The sequence below is a fragment of the Solanum dulcamara genome, chromosome 10, assembly GCF_947179165.1.
Source record: "Solanum dulcamara chromosome 10, daSolDulc1.2, whole genome shotgun sequence".
In the NCBI taxonomy this organism is placed as follows: domain Eukaryota; kingdom Viridiplantae; phylum Streptophyta; class Magnoliopsida; order Solanales; family Solanaceae; genus Solanum; species Solanum dulcamara.
The window spans coordinates 15311455-15327521 of NC_077246.1; the positions used below are offsets into that span (position 1 = coordinate 15311455).

Sequence of the window (16067 nt, forward strand, 5' to 3'; positions counted from 1 at the left end):
ATCACTATAATAGATAGTATATTGTGAGTATATTAGATATAGATTTTAAGTACATATATAATATATAATTAAGTATATCACTATAGTAGATAGTATATTGTGAGTAAATTAGATATAGATTTTAAGTACATATATAATATATAATTAAGTATATCACTATAGTAGATAGTATATTGTGAGTAAATTAGATATAGATTTTAAGTACATATATAATATATAATTAAGTATATCACTATAGTAGATAGTATACTGTGAGTATATAAATTGCTATAATTACTTCTAAATTAAATAGCTAACGATACACTATATTGATGATTGACTTAAATTTTTGAATACATAAACGCTGCAAAATAAAAAAATCAAGTCCAACGGACCCAACCCGGCCTGGCCCATTAGGCCCAGACCTATACCCTTAATGGGTTATGGGCGGGCTGTTTACAATTTTTCTACGATTTGGCCCAGCACGGCCCGATATCCGATGGGGCAAAAAAATGGGTCGGTGTAGCTTGGCCCACTTAATAGGTTTATCCTACAATAAATTTAGTTCTAATAGAAATATGTTTTGTTTAGTCCTAGTACAAAATTACATCTATACCCATTAGTAATTTTTTCGATGAAGGAAATATTAATTTAAATGGGCAAATAAGTAAATCAACTTTTAGTTGATATTTTTATCAATCAACATTTATATTCGTACTTTTATAATAATATAGATAGATATAGATATAGAGTCTAAAATCATGTAGCTATCTAAATAGAAGAGATACGTATATTACAACAACAACAACAAACCCAGTATAGTCCCACCATGTGGGGTCTGGAGAAGGTAAAGTGTACGCAGACCTAACCTCCACCTTAAAAGATAGGGCGGCTGTTTCCGAAAGACCCTCGGCTCAAGAGAGAAAAACAAGATAAAAGGTCAGATAGAACAACCGTATCGAAAACAAAATAAAAATAAGAAATAGCAAAAGTGAGAAAGTCACGATAGAATAGTACGGAAAGAAAAAGGCATTAACTACTATAAAAAAATAAGAAGAGATACGTATATTGTGTTAGATTTTCTTAGTCATAATAATTATTTCCTACGTTTCAATTTGTTTGTCTTACTTTTTTTAACTCCATCTAAAAAAGAATGTCTCATTTTTTTTGACAACTCTTTAATTTCAATTTTTCTGTGACATGTTTAAAACTTCAAAATTAATATATATATTTTGGTACATTCTACATATTTTTAATTTAAAACCTCAAGATTTAAAAGTCTTCTCTATATTTTAAAACTCTATATCAAGTTAAAATCAGATAAATAAATTGAAACATAGGGAATACTAATTAATAATATCAAAAACTAAGAACAAATCAAGATTCAAGGAGTACGGATCCAATTTTTTTTGTTTGTGCTAGTAGAAATGTAGAATTGAAAGATTATCTTTTGTGGAAGTCAGATAGACTGAAGATCAAGCTCAAAGGTCTTTGAATTTATTTTATTTATATCCGAAAAGAAAAATAAAAGGATTCATGGAGATTGTAACATTCACTATACTAAAAATAAAATACTACAATTGTTGTAATATTTTCTAGTCTCGATTCTTGAAGCAAATTTTATCCCAATTATTCATCAATAACAAATTCAATTTAGATTGAATGGACTACAATTAGACAAAAAAAACAAACATAAAAATAGCTTCAATGAAAAAAGAAGTAAAGAGGAGGCTCTAGGGGAAACAGGCCTCAGAAGATAGAGATGAAGGACACATCAAGAATACTATGGTAAGTAGGAATTAAGCTGATGTTATTTTGAAAATTACTCCAGGAAACCACCACAGATATATATATGTTAGTTTGATACATGTCACTTGATCATTGTCTTATGTTCTAGCTTGTGAGTGATGTCGAAGTCTATATGAACGAAAGCTCGTTCAACTTCAACAAGTTGCTCCAGCTTTTCCTGTAGTGTTTCACCAATATTATGTGCCTGGTTCAGAAACATATCCTCAGGCAGCACTATATCAACTTCCACAAAATATTGTGTCCCAAAAGTATATGCTCTAACTGTGTCAATATGTTTGATCCTTTCGTGGTGATTCCATATTAGATATGTTAACTTTGCAAGAAAATCTGGTGGAGCTGTTCTTCCAATAAGTGCCCACACGTTTTCCAGCACTGTCCTTGCCCACGTACTCATCGTGTAAAGTGCTATCTGAAAACACAAAACAAAGATTAATCAACAAATGTTGCTTTTAGTCCACAAGAAAGATCAGTCGTTCATAGAAAACTCCAAGCATCTCAGGTGCAACAACAGACAATGTATACAAATTAAAGAGCCATATATGATGTTATTCTGAACTCACAATGATAGCTCCAGTAGGATCAATCCACCAGTAGAATTGGATGGCTAGGACTGCTGTCGCTAATCCGATTGAGTTGGTAATTACATCAAAGAAATGGTCTTGAGCATAGGCCCTTACAATTTGATTTTTGAATCTTTGGCAGTAGACCATAAGCAGAAACTTTATCACAGTGACAGAAACCATAATTCCAATCATCCATTTTTCTTTCTCAGGGTTCCTATCAGGATGAGACTGATTTTGAAGCATATAACCAGAAAACAAATCGATGTTAATGTAAGACATATAACAATCCACTAATGAAATTTCAGTAAATCAGAAATCAGTCCTGTAATATGAAACGTATTATGTAGGAATAATCTTTATTAATCCGTACTACATCAAAGCTAGTCGTTTTCAATTAGAACACAAATGCCTAGTTTATTACTAGATGTGGCTTAAAGATCGGTGTCACTGCAACTTGCTTTTAGTAGCTATATCAGCTTCTTTTTTTGGCCTTCCCTTTTCTCCTAATATGTAAAATCAACTACTTGTCCTCAAGTACTCGTATTGTACATAGGATATATATTATATATCACATTTATCACACAAATTGTACATCAATGTTAAGAAAAGAATTTCCTAGAACAGAGAAGCACCATTGAAATCTATAAATAATTAAAATCAACTCTGCAAGTAGAAAAACCAGATATAACTCTAGGCTGCTGATTTTTTGGAGAAGAAGAATCTATGAATATTATTAGAGTCCCACACTGGTTGAGGTCATAAGCTTTAATTTTTTTGTATATAGCCCTGGAAAATCCTCATATTATGAGTTCCGTAATCCATTACTCATAACATGGTATCAGAGAATATGTTTGCTAGGAATAGGTCTTCATCATTTTGGCATTATTTTGTGAATTAGACAAACACATTCATATGTATATCACGACAGAGCTGAATAGAACCAAGTTACATACCTTAGTTATGATTTGTCTACCAGATTCGAACAATATTTGTAGTCCTAGGGTCGCCATTATTGATGCAAACACAACTAGACCCTGAAAATAGTGCAGCAGATGAGTTCAAACATCTGCTCAAGACAATATAACGAGACAACAGATCAGAATGTTGCAGTGTTGCATTGTCAACAAGCTTACCACTGGCTGCATTCTCTTCTTTCCAATTGGATAGCGATACTGGTTTGGGGTTTTCATTGCATTAGAAGTAAACCACAGAATAAATCCAGATAAAAGGTCTAATAGGGAGTCCAAGGTCGATGAAATAACAGCCAGCGATCTGCTATCAATAGAAGCGTAGACTTTAGCTATGAAAAGAACCATATTTGCCACGTTTGACATATGAATCGCCATCCTTTCGCCCTTAGCTAGTTTCTTCAATTCGTCCTGTCAAACATTATTGATAGAAAATAGTGATGATTAACTTGATGAGAGTCTATCATTTCTGGCAAAATGTGGAAGAGACTAACCTCAGTAAGATTTCCAGGTAAATAACCACATTCATTAATTGTGTCCATCTCATTGAATCCTTCAAGCAGCCTTTCTTGCTTTTTGTAGTATTCAGCAACTTTTCTCTGATTCCCTGTACATGATAAACAGATTCCATGACATGGGAACTTTGATTATCCAAAACATTGAGTTTGGTTATCTGAAATCAGCTATCATTCTTAATGATGTCTTATTAGCTTATAACACATGTACTCTTGAATTAGGTCCATTCTAAATAAGAGAATCATACTAATAGTTTGTAGTAATACTCTTGGAGTTGCTTGTTCTTCGATTTCTGTTACGATTTTCGATTATAGTATTATTATGTTGTAATTATTGTTTTTTCAGAATACTTTTTCATGTTACTATTTTGTCGTGGCTTCTTCACTTATGTTATTTTTTTTCCCAATTGCTTTGATATACTTGTCCTTGAGTTGAGTGTCTATAGGAAACAACGTCTGTACCTCCCAAAGTAGGGTTAAGTCTGTATACACACAACCCTTTCCAAACTCGCTCGTAGGATTACATCATGGGTATGTTGTTGTTGTTGTTGAAAGATAAGTTTAAGACTTATTAGCCTCAACAATCAGAGGATTTGGTCATGGAAAATTTCCAAGTAATAACAAATTTTGGTCCAACAGAGATGGATTTTGTTGCCTGCTTTGCAGATCGCACTTTAAGTTTATCAAGTGAACTATTGTTCCTTTAACTGAATATACGTGACTTCACAAATAGTCCTTGTGATTTACAAATAGTCCTTTAATTTGTGTTAAAGTACTTTTGAAATATTTGGGTAAATTAAAAAAAAAGTACTTATAAGCATTTGTTTATAAGCTAAAATGATAAATATAAATCAGAAGACAATAAATTAGAAATTCTAAATTATAGCTTTGGGCTTATAAATCAAAAAAATCCAAAGTTAACTCAAACAAGCTTTAACTAAGAAAGGAACACAACTCTTGAATATCTGGAACTGCAAATCAAAAAATCTCTAAGAAAATATAATTGCACCCAAAACTCTTTGAATATCTGTAACACATCAGCTTTTCTATGCAAAAGGGAAACACGTGCGGTTAATCTTTCTACAAATATGATATCAAATGGTTTAAATTTAACTACTTCAAGACATAACGATCTTAGCCTAAAAAGATAGGAAACACAACCCTCATAATTATCCATGCCCCACAATTGTTCTTGGAGTATGCAATTTTTCACAATTCAAATTTCAAACTTCTTCTTTGGCAAGAAATTCTCTTTTCCGTAACTATGTGCTGGCTGGTATATAATTGAAGAAGGGGAAGTTCTATAAATTTCATTAGTTTAGAAGTTAATTACTTACACACATTTTATTTTGCAATATTATGTAATTTAACATATTTTTGTGCTTTCAGATACATCCAGATATGTCCAAATAAATGTATCTCCGGATACATGAAGTGAAATTAGGTATAATTTATTCTAGATACATTGTATCCAAGTAAATTCACATGTATCTCACATACATAACAAATCTCGCTCGCCTCCCTCGCCTCCCTCGTCTCTCTCATCTCGCTCGCCACTCTCGCATGTATCTGATATCTCAGATACATACCGATACATGTATTTAGTGTATATCTAGTGTGATTTGCATGTATCCAGTATATACATATGAATCTCACTCTCCTCCCTCCCTCCCTATTTTAGTATATCTGATAGCAAAAATACATGTATTTAACTGTATTTTTCTCAATATATGATAAAAAACTCTTAATTAGTAGTAAGATACGTAATATTTTAAAAGTATAGGTAATAATAATAAATAAGATAGGAAACTCCCTTATTCTCTTATTCTTCCAATAAATTAATTTTTGTTTCATTGTTTCTCATAATTTTTGTTTGTTATTTGAGAATCTGAGCATTTTTCTCCCCTTCGTCGGCGATCTTCCTCTGATTTCTAATCTGGGTTTCCTCTTAATTGCACACATAACAAAATCTGATCTGGGTTTTCTTTCTGTGTATATCTATATTGTAGCTATATTTGTTTGATTTAATTATATAAGACTTTATATCGATAATTAAAGATTCTCCCTTCTGCTATGGGATTGAAGATTAATCAACATCTAGAGAGAACATTTCTCTGATTCTTTTTGAGTAACTGGAGAATCTACCATATGCTCCAGGTCTATGCTATTACTCATCTTTGCTCTTCGCTCCTCTTTGCCAGATCCCCATAATCGTTTGTAATCTCTGCTTCGCCTTTAATTTGTCTTTGGTATTGCTGTATTCTTTGGTTGCAGGCTGGAATCTGAGCTAGAGCTGAAGCATTTCATAGAACTCAGAAGTAGGAGCATAAGGTGTTTGACAAAAGTCCAAAGAGAAAAAGACAGATTCCATCATCAACAATCTTCTTGCTCGTAACTCCGACATGAACAGTAATACCGACGTGAACAGTACTCTGACGTGAATAATATTTTTCGGCGACAATCAAGTTCATTTCAACTGGAGTTGGTACCTCCGATTTTCATATCTATTCTTTGCTCATACAGTTGTAGTTACATTTTGCTGACTTTAGACCTTTGAATAATTTATTAGTTTATACGCGTTTTCGTGGCTTTGGATAGTGATGGTAGACTAGGGTCATGTTCTCGCTCGGGGACGGAGACGAGGGTAAGGAGGGATAAGTGGATTAAAGGAGCGTCTAGACTGAGAGTAAGTTCTTGGAACATTGAGAAGTTAACGGATAAATCCATAGAGCTAGTTAAGATTCTAAAGAAGAGGAAGACCAAATGGATAAATTCTAAAGATAATGAGGTAGACGAGTATAAGCTTTGGTTCTCTGGTAGATCGACGTATAGGAATGGGGTAGGCATTTTAGTAGACAGTGATTAAGGGATCAGGTGGTGGAGGTTAGGAGAGTCACGGATAGGATGATGTCGATTAAGGTGGTCGTTGAAGGGATCATGTTGAACATTATTAGTGCTTACGCACCGCAAGCGGGCTTAAGCGAAGAGGATAAGAGGCGCTTTTGGGAGGATTTGGACGAGTTAGTGGGAGGCATACTGCCTACCGAGAAGCTTTTCGTGGGAGGGGATTTCAATGGGCACATCGGATCTATTTCGTGAGGGTATGATGATGTGCATGGAGGCTTTGGCTTTGGGGACAGAAATGGAGGAGGAGTCTCACTTTTGGATTTCACAAGAGCTTTTAGATTGGTGATAGCCAATTCGAGTTTTCCAAAAAAGAAGGACCACTTGGTAACCTTCCAGAGTGCGGTGGCTAAGACTTAGATAGATTTTTTACTCCTTAGGAAGAATGATAAAGGTCTGTGCATATACTGTAAGGTCATTCCTATCGACAACCTTACGACCCGACATAAGCTCTTGGTGATGAATTTAGGGATCAAGATGACGAGGAAGAAGAGGGTCGGGGATGACCGACCTAGAATCAGATGGGGGAGTTTGACCACGGCTAGCGCCCTGGAAATGGAAGAAAAATTGAAGGATATGGGGACCTGGAATAGTAGTGGGGATGCGAACACTATGTGGGATAGGACGGCTAGCTCTATTAGGGTTGTAGCAAGGGAAGTGTTGGGAGTCTCGACAAGTAGCCGTGGCCGGCATCCAGGGGACTGGTGGTTGAATGGAGAAGTGCAAGGGAAGGGATAAGCAAAGAAGATCGCGTATGCGAAGCTGATAGAAAGTAAGGATGAGGTGGAGAAGTGGATGAATAGGGAACTTTATAAGATAGCGAGGAAGGAGGTGAAGTCGGTGATTTTGATGGCAAAAAGAACAGCTTTTGAACGCCTTTATGCTGAACTAGAAGAGAAAGACGGGGAGATAGGAAATTGTTCAAGATAGCCAGGGTGCGGGAGCGAAGGGCACGCGATGTGGATCAAGTGAAATGCATTAAGGACGAGCATGGAATGTTTTTGTAGAGGAGACCCTCATTAAACAGAGATGACAGTCGTACTTTTATAAAATCTTGAACGAAGAAGGGGACAGAGAGATTGTGTTAGGAGATTTGGAACATATAGGGAGGCTTCACGATTTTGGGTGTTGCAGGAGTATTTCGGTCGAAGAGATTAAGGGTGTTGTGTGTAGGATGCGCTGGAAAAGAGCGACCAGACCTGACGAGATTTCTAGGGAATTTGGAAGAGCGCAAGCTCGGTAGGTTTAAAGTGGCTGACTAGGTTATTTAATGTCATTTTAAGGACAACAATGATGCCCGGAGAATGGAGTTCGAGCGTAATGATCCCTATATACAAAAATAAGGGGGATATTCAGAGCTGCAACAACTATAGAGGTATCAAGCTTCTAAGTCATACTATAAAAGTATGGGAAAGAGTGGTGGAGATGAGGGTTAGGAGAGGCGTATCTATTTTAGAGAACCAGTTAGTATTTATGCCGGGACGCTCAACTACAGAAACCATCCATCTTATGAGGAGATTGGTGGAGCAGTATAGGGAGAGAAAGAGGGACTTGCATATGGTATTCATCGATCTAGAAAAGGCTTACAATAAAGTTCCACAAGAGATACTATAGAGATGTTTGGAGGCTAAAGGTGTACCTGTGACATACATTAGGGTAATCAAGGATATGTATGAGGGTGCCAAAACCAGGGTAAGGGCAGTAAGAGGGGACTCAGAGCACATTCTAGTTATGATGGGGTTGCATCAAGGATCAGCCCTTGGTCCATTTTATTTGCCTTGGTGATGGATGGATTGATGCGACAAATTCAAGGTGAGGTGCCATAGTGTATGCTTTTTGCGGACGATATAGTCCTGATCGATGAGACTCGTAGCGGAGTTAACGCTAATCTGGAGGATTTGAGACATATCTTGGAGTCTAAAGGGTTTAAGCTGAGTAGGACCAAGATAAAGTTCTTAGAGTGCAAGTTCAGTGAGACACCTCAGGAGGCTGGCGCGGAAGTTAGGCTTGGTGACCAGGCTATCCAAAAGAAAAGTAGTTTCAAGTACCTTGGGTCTATCATGCAAGGCAGCGGGGAGATTGACAATGATGTCACTCATCGCATTGGGACAGGGTGGATGAAATGGAGGCTCGCTTCCGGTGTGCTCTGTGACAAGAAGGTGCCACCACAACTTAAGGACAAATTCTACAAAATGGTGGTTAGACCGGCTATGTTATATGGGGCGGAGTTTGGCCAGTTAAGGTCTCTCACGTTCAAAAGATGAAAGTAGCCGAAATGAGAATGTTGAGATGGATGTGTGGGCATACCAGGAGTAACAAGATTAGAAATGAGGCTATTCGGGCCAAGGTAAGAGTGGCCTCGGTGGAAGACAAGATGCGGAAAATATGACTGAGATAGTTTGGACATGTAAAGAGGAGAGACGCAGATGCCCCAGTGAGGAGGTGTGAGAGGTTGGCCATGGATGGTTTCAGAAGAGGTAAGAGTAGGCCGAAGAAATATTGGGGAGAGGTGATTAGACAGGACATGATGCAGTTACAGCTTACCGAGGACTTGACCTTAGATATGAGAGTGTGGAGGACCCACATTAGGGTAGAAGGCTAATACAGTCTCGTTATTCTTCCCTATGAGTAGGTCCATTAGCGTACTATAATTTCTTTTGTGGAGGACTCAGATTAAGATAAAAGGCTAGGTGACTTATTCTTACACCATAGTAGTTGTAATTCTGCTCATTGTTTATTGCCATTTGATTTCTGCCTTTTATTGTTGTTTATAGGTGTGGGGCCATTGTACTTTGATTATCTTATTTATTTATAGTAGTTAATGCCTCTTTCTTTCCATACTATTCTATCATGACTTTCTCACTTTTGCTATTTCTTGTTTTCATTTTGTTTTCGATACGTTTGTCCCTATCTAACCTTTTATCTTGTTTTCCTCTCTTGAGCCGAGGGTCTTTCGAAAATAGTCACCCTATCTTTCAAGGTGGGGGTTAGGTCTGCGTACACTTTACCCTCCTCAGACCCCACATGGTGGGACTATACTGGGTTTGTTGTTGTTGTTGTTTTATTAAAAAAAAATATATCCATGTAAGGGTATATTTGATCCTTCTCACACATTTTTTTCTAACTTCTTTGATTTAACAACTAATTTGAATTTATTATTTTGATGGTTAATTATTTTTTCCAGTGATTTTCTTGTAAAATTTACTATAGGTGTCCCAATATTTTTACAGATATAAAAATTAAATTACAATATAGCTGCAAAAGAATTAGTTGTAGATTACAATATACTCGCATACTTTTCTCTTTTTCCATTTACATTTCTTTCTTTTTATTTCTCTTATTTTTACACTAAAGAATGAAAGAAAAAATAAAATAAAATTAAGAAACTCAAATAATGATAATCAAAGAAGTCAAAAAAATATTTCAAGTGTAAAAAGATAAATACACTCCTGAATTTTGCTAGAAGGATCATATGTACCACTACATGAATTTTTGTAAAATTAAAAAAAAAATTATTTTTTTGTCACTTCTGATAAATGAAAATGATAGATGTGAACCACTTTATAATGGTAGGAGTATATGTGAATCACTTTGGTAATATAACTCTAAATGACAAAATTGCGAAATATAACTCTTTTCCCTTGAAGAAAAGTAAAGAATTTGAATGCACCCATATACTCCCCCTTACCTTTTTCCATCTGAAAAGTTCACTAAAAAATCCGTTCGATTATTGGTATGTCCCCTAAAAAATCAATCAATCAATTTTAATAATTTTTTAGCGGGTCAATTGGATGGAGTAGGTCAATAAAATAGTTAAAATTGGTATTTTATTATCTCTTATAAAATTAGCTTAAATAAGAATTTCATTTCTTATTTAAACAAAAGGATATATTGGAGGAATTGCATTTTGTCAAAAAAGAAATTCCTTTTAGATATCTTGGGATACTTTTTGAGTACGAAAAGAATATTCATAGTCCAATGCAAACCACTTTTAAATAAGATGCTATGATGGATTATAAGCTGGAATACTAAACTCTTATCACATGCAGGTAGAGTTCAACTCGTCAAGAGTGTATTGTATGTTATACTAATATTCTGGTCTCAAATATTTGTCCTTTTCAAAGAAGATCATCCAAACAGTGGAGGCTATGTGTAGAAGATTTCTATGGACTGGTAATATTGAGACCTCAAGAAAAGCTTTGATTGCATGAGAAAAGTTGTGTTGCCCCAAAGCAAGTGCAGAACTGAATTTTATTGACTTATAGACATGGAACAAGGCTACCATTGGTAAGCTGTAGTGGAATTTATGTCAGAAAAAAGATAAGTTATGGATTGCTTGGATTCATAGATATTATGGGCATAATGGTGTGTGGAACATACTAGCCAAACAAGCATTTTGGGTAGTAAAAAAAATTCTGAAAGTCGCTAAACATCTACAAGAGTTTGGATATACTAAGACATGTGTAAAAGGCATGGAAAAGTACAAAGTACTTTATTGGTAGAATTTATATATAGATGAGTGGCACAGTGGAGAAGGTAGAGCGGAGATCACTGGAGTGAACAAATATTGGAACTCCTAAGTGGTTGTTCATTTTGTATCTTACGGTAAATAGAAGACTTGTAACTAAAGATAGATTGAATAGCTGAGGCTTAATCCTGTCCCTACATGCCCTCTATGTCAGTAGGTGAATGAGAATGGTCAGTTATTCTTTTAGTGTACATATGCTGCAGAGGTGTGGTGTAGTGTACCAACTTGGCAAGGGGTTAGTCTGCATTATGAACTAGAATGATGAGGCACATTGGGCAATCAAATTTATGAAGGGCAAAAGTAGCATAGCACTCCAACAGCTTAAACGCAATCCCCAGTTTCATTACCATCCAAGATGCAGGAAGTTAGGCATTCTACATATATGTTTAGCTGATGATATGCTAATGAGATGTAGGCAGGTGAGGGATCTATCGAGCTTCTATTCAATGCATTTAAACATTTTCTGAAGTGTCACAATTGCATGCTAATATGAAAAAGAGCTCATTGTACACAGTTAATGGGGGTCCCACTATCAACTAGGAAAGTCTCAATACAACAGTACTTTATTACTATAGAAAAAATAATGGCAAGAACAAAATGTCGGACATCCAAATTATTATCCTACAGTAGCAGATTGCAGCTTGTGAAGAGTGTTTTGTTTTAAATATTGGGCTCAAATTTTCTTCTTGCCTAATAAGATTATGGCAATGGGTTACAATAACATTCTTGTGGATAGAAAGTCATAATTGCTCCAAAAAGGCACTAGTAACATGGGAGATGGTATGTAAGACCAAGACAGCAAGAGGAATGAATGCAATAGACATATTTACATGAAACAAGGCAGTAATATGTAAACTCTTATGGACAGTGGAACAAAAGAAAGATAAATTATGAATAGTATGGGCACATATATACTATATAAATTCCAAAGACTTGGAGACAATGCAGATTCCCAAACAGACATGCTGACTAATGAGGAAGGTATAGTATCAAGAGGGATACTTAGCAATGAGGTAACAATACCTGAAAGTAACTTGGAGTAAATTGGTGTTAGTAAAAGGTCCAATACCTAGGAAGTAATTTATCCTATGGTTGGCAACAATGGACATAGTACAAAAGTGGGGGATGTGGTCTCGATTAATTGTGTACTATGTGATGATCAAGTGGAGGAGATATCGAGTACCTATTTTTTGACTGTTCCTAGTCTACAACTATATGGTTGGCTCTTGTGAAGTGGCTGGGATATAATAGACAACCAGGTGATTGGAGTTGTGAAGTTCAATGGCTGTCCCAGCAGATCAGCAATAATAGAACACAAGTAGGAGTGCTAAGACACTGACATACTGTTTTGCAACAATAGTGTATCAAGTATGGGCTGAGAAAAACAGAAGGAGATTCAACAATAAGAATATTAAGTACACACAAAGGCTTCAGAGATAACAATCCAAATGCATATAGAGGGACAAAGGCACAAGAAATGGGTACAAAAGATAGGAAAACTCAATTCATATCCAGCCTATTTATAGAGAATGTATATAGTATTTTCTTATTGTAAGCAGGATAACCTGCACAAAGATAGTGAAAATAGTATATAGGAAAGCCAACTTGAGTCCAAATGGGATTGCAGATATGTAAAGAGCTACAACATTTGGTTGAATGTAACTTTTAGCTTTTGACCTTAAAAAGGAGCACAACACTCGTGTATAAAATGGCAATGACTAGCACAATCTATTGCTTATGGTTGCAGCGTAACAACTGGATATTGCAACAGAAGCAGCAGCCAACAATCACTTATTAGGCGTATCATTCAGGAGATTCATGGAAATGTATTAGACATTCTAGAGTAGCTACAAGATTACGTGATTTGAATGTGTAATTCGTTTAGCTATGGTTGTTAAGTGTAGCAAGGATGGAGCTTATGTCCATACATGCTGTTTTTTTTCTTGATTTGTAATGTTTACTTGGTAAATAAAATTTTACTTACCAAAAAATAAAATAATTTCATTTCAACGAAATTCAATTAAAAAAGTTATTTAAATTGGCTGGGTAGATTTCTCGGTATTATACCAAAGTTGAGTGACTTTGGACTAAACAACGTTGAATGACATTCTAAGTGAAGTATCCTAAGTTAATTAAATTTTGGGTTATAAAATATAATGAAGTGACTTTCTAAGTGATTATCGTAAGACTATATGAAATTATCTAATTAAAATATGGTATAGACGGGAAAAAAGTGTCATATAAAAGAAGAAAAATAGCAAAAGACATAAAAGGAAAAATAAACCAGGAACTTTGAACTTTTAGTTATAGGAGTACACTCCATGAAACTAGTCCGAGTGAAATCGCACTGTGAGCTTTGAGTTTGCCAGCTTATTTACGTTACGTTATTTGTAGTATTTTAAATAGTTAACATCTGCTGAGCACATGAGGAAATATTTGAGAAATGCAACTATCAATAAATTTATGTAATTGTCAACACAAAGAGCAGGTAGAACATTATAATAACAACTAGAATACTCAACAGGTTACGAAAAAAAGGGCTCCACACACAGGATCCAGAATTTTCACTCAGAGAGTTTAATAAATAAATAAATAAATGTGTAAATTAGAGTGCAAATACAAACATCAAAGAGAAAAAGTTTTAAGATTTTCCAACGGTTTTTTTTAAAAGTAGTAGTTGTACACCATCAAAAATTCAATTTTAAAAAATTACGCAGCCTGTGCACTCAGCAAAAATCAAACCTGCAAATTGGGAATATTTTTCGTAGCCAAGTTTGGAAGTCTAGTACCACTAGGCCATTTCTCCTATTTGATTTAGATGGTTCAAAATTAGTATATGTACAAAAATATAGAAAACCTATCCTATATATACTATGTAATTTTTTGCCGACATGGTTCGAGTGAACCCCTGACACCCACGTAGATCCGCCCCTGTCCACACATCGCAGAGAGAGGTTGCATCCTCTACTCTCTGTGTCCCAATTTATATAGCTCTCCCCCCGTCCCCCAAACAAAACCCCAGCCCAACCCAACCATTTTATGTGAGAGGTGATTTGAGTACAAAAGTCAAATTATGTAATTTTTGATGTGATTCAAACATTAGATTTTGAAAAAAAATTGAAATAAAATTTACATACATAGAGAATTATATATAAAATATTATAAATCATAATAATTAATTATTCAAAATATTTTAAATTCTTTTAAGTTTCTATGACATGGCACGCGGCATATTTGACAAATTTGTAAGAATACTTTAGATATATATAAAAGTGTGCATTATTTTTAGATTCCATATTCAATCAAACAAAGAGGCAGATAGAAGGAGCAACAAATATATTGATAAAAATGCATGTATTTAAAAAAAGGGAAGTGAAGATGCATTACTGAAAGCGCGAAGTAGACGAAAGAAACTGAAAGATTGATGATCATAAGAGCGATGTTGGGGAAGATGGAAGTCACTTGTGTTGAGCTTCCATGTTGACCCTAACGACATGGAGTGATCGACAATGGACTGAGCAGCGGGAGACAACAATTCCGTCCTAAAACTATCATCACCACCACCACTGCCACCGTTACTGCGACTGATTGTTGACATGTTTTGATGAGTTGCTATAGTTATGGACTTAATTGGAGAGTGTTTATATTACAAAAAATAGAGCACTTAGTTGTTTATTAGGAAGACGAACGGCATGAAAATGGGTGCAATGGGAATACAAAGGATTCCGTACCACTCATCCACCGTCCGACCAATAATGAAACTCGCTTACCTACTGTTTTTAAAATATTAAACCATTATAATTAAAGACCACAACTATCCTAAAGGCCTATAACATGCGCTCTTGTATTTCATTTATTAGAATTATCTAATTATCCTTCCACTTCCATCATAATTTTTCGTGAAAATATTTGATTAAGTATAAATTTTTTTTTAAAGTGAAATATGTTGAAACTAAATTTAATCATTTCAAAATATAAAGAAAATAATATCACATAAAATAAAACAAGGAATTACAAACCTTTTTTTGTATAGACTAATAAAAAATAATATCATATAAAATAAAACAATAACTACACACTCTTTTTGTTGTTAAAACTGATGATAGTTTGATTTTGCTAATAACGAGTTAATAGGCAATTAAAGTACACCTACTAGAATATTAACAAGGCAATCCATACATTTATTATGTGAGTAGAGAAATTATTCGCGCTATTATAAAATAAATTTAAATATAATTAAATATTTAATGTTTTAAATTTTGATAACACAAACTTGAAAATAAAAGCGAGAGTAACACAATTTTTTTGTAGCTTAATCTAAATGAAGCAATTTCACTACTTTATAATAAGGAGACGAAGTGATTAAAAGCAAATCTATTTATATTAAGAACATATATATGTCTCTATTTCTTACAGTATCGTCAACATGTTCTGAAGCAGTAGCCTATACTAAAGTCTCTTATCCTACAGTGCGGTATTTCAACGATGTCTCACTGAATCGAGCTTCCATATGTACATCTTCAGTTGCATTTTTTTTGTCAATTAAAAGCCCTCGCATATATGTTATTAGTACCTATTTTTGTGATAGAACATATATAACGTAGACTATCAAACATGCTTATCATTCGATGGAAAAATCATAGCTATAACACAGACAAATTTAATGATAGTAGACAATGTGTGATATTTTGAAGTTCGGGCAGCCACCTTTATTACATTGTTTATTAAAGTATACCACACCTTTTGTCAATAGAAATTCGGTTCTTTTAGGATAAGGAACATATATAACTCTCTCATAATC

The 16067-nt window shown here is 34.8% G+C and overlaps 1 protein-coding gene and 1 long non-coding RNA gene across 2 annotated transcripts; one reads left to right on the top strand and one right to left on the bottom strand.

Moving 5' to 3' along the window:
- Positions 1-1722: 1722 nt before the first annotated feature.
- On the bottom strand, positions 1723-14999 carry LOC129870596 (metal tolerance protein 9-like). Its single transcript, XM_055945417.1, has 6 exons — positions 14654-14999; positions 3814-3926; positions 3485-3730; positions 3305-3385; positions 2349-2579; positions 1723-2197 (listed from the first exon to the last, which is right to left on the bottom strand). The coding sequence occupies exons 1-6, from the start codon at positions 14862-14864 to the stop codon at positions 1850-1852; spliced, it is 1230 nt and encodes a 409-aa protein (XP_055801392.1). The 5' UTR covers positions 14865-14999; the 3' UTR covers positions 1723-1849.
- LOC129870597 (uncharacterized) lies at positions 5722-13202 on the top strand. Its single transcript, XR_008762100.1, has 3 exons — positions 5722-5991; positions 6109-6319; positions 10788-13202. It is a non-coding gene; the product is annotated as an uncharacterized LOC129870597 (long non-coding RNA).
- Positions 15000-16067: the final 1068 nt, after the last annotated feature.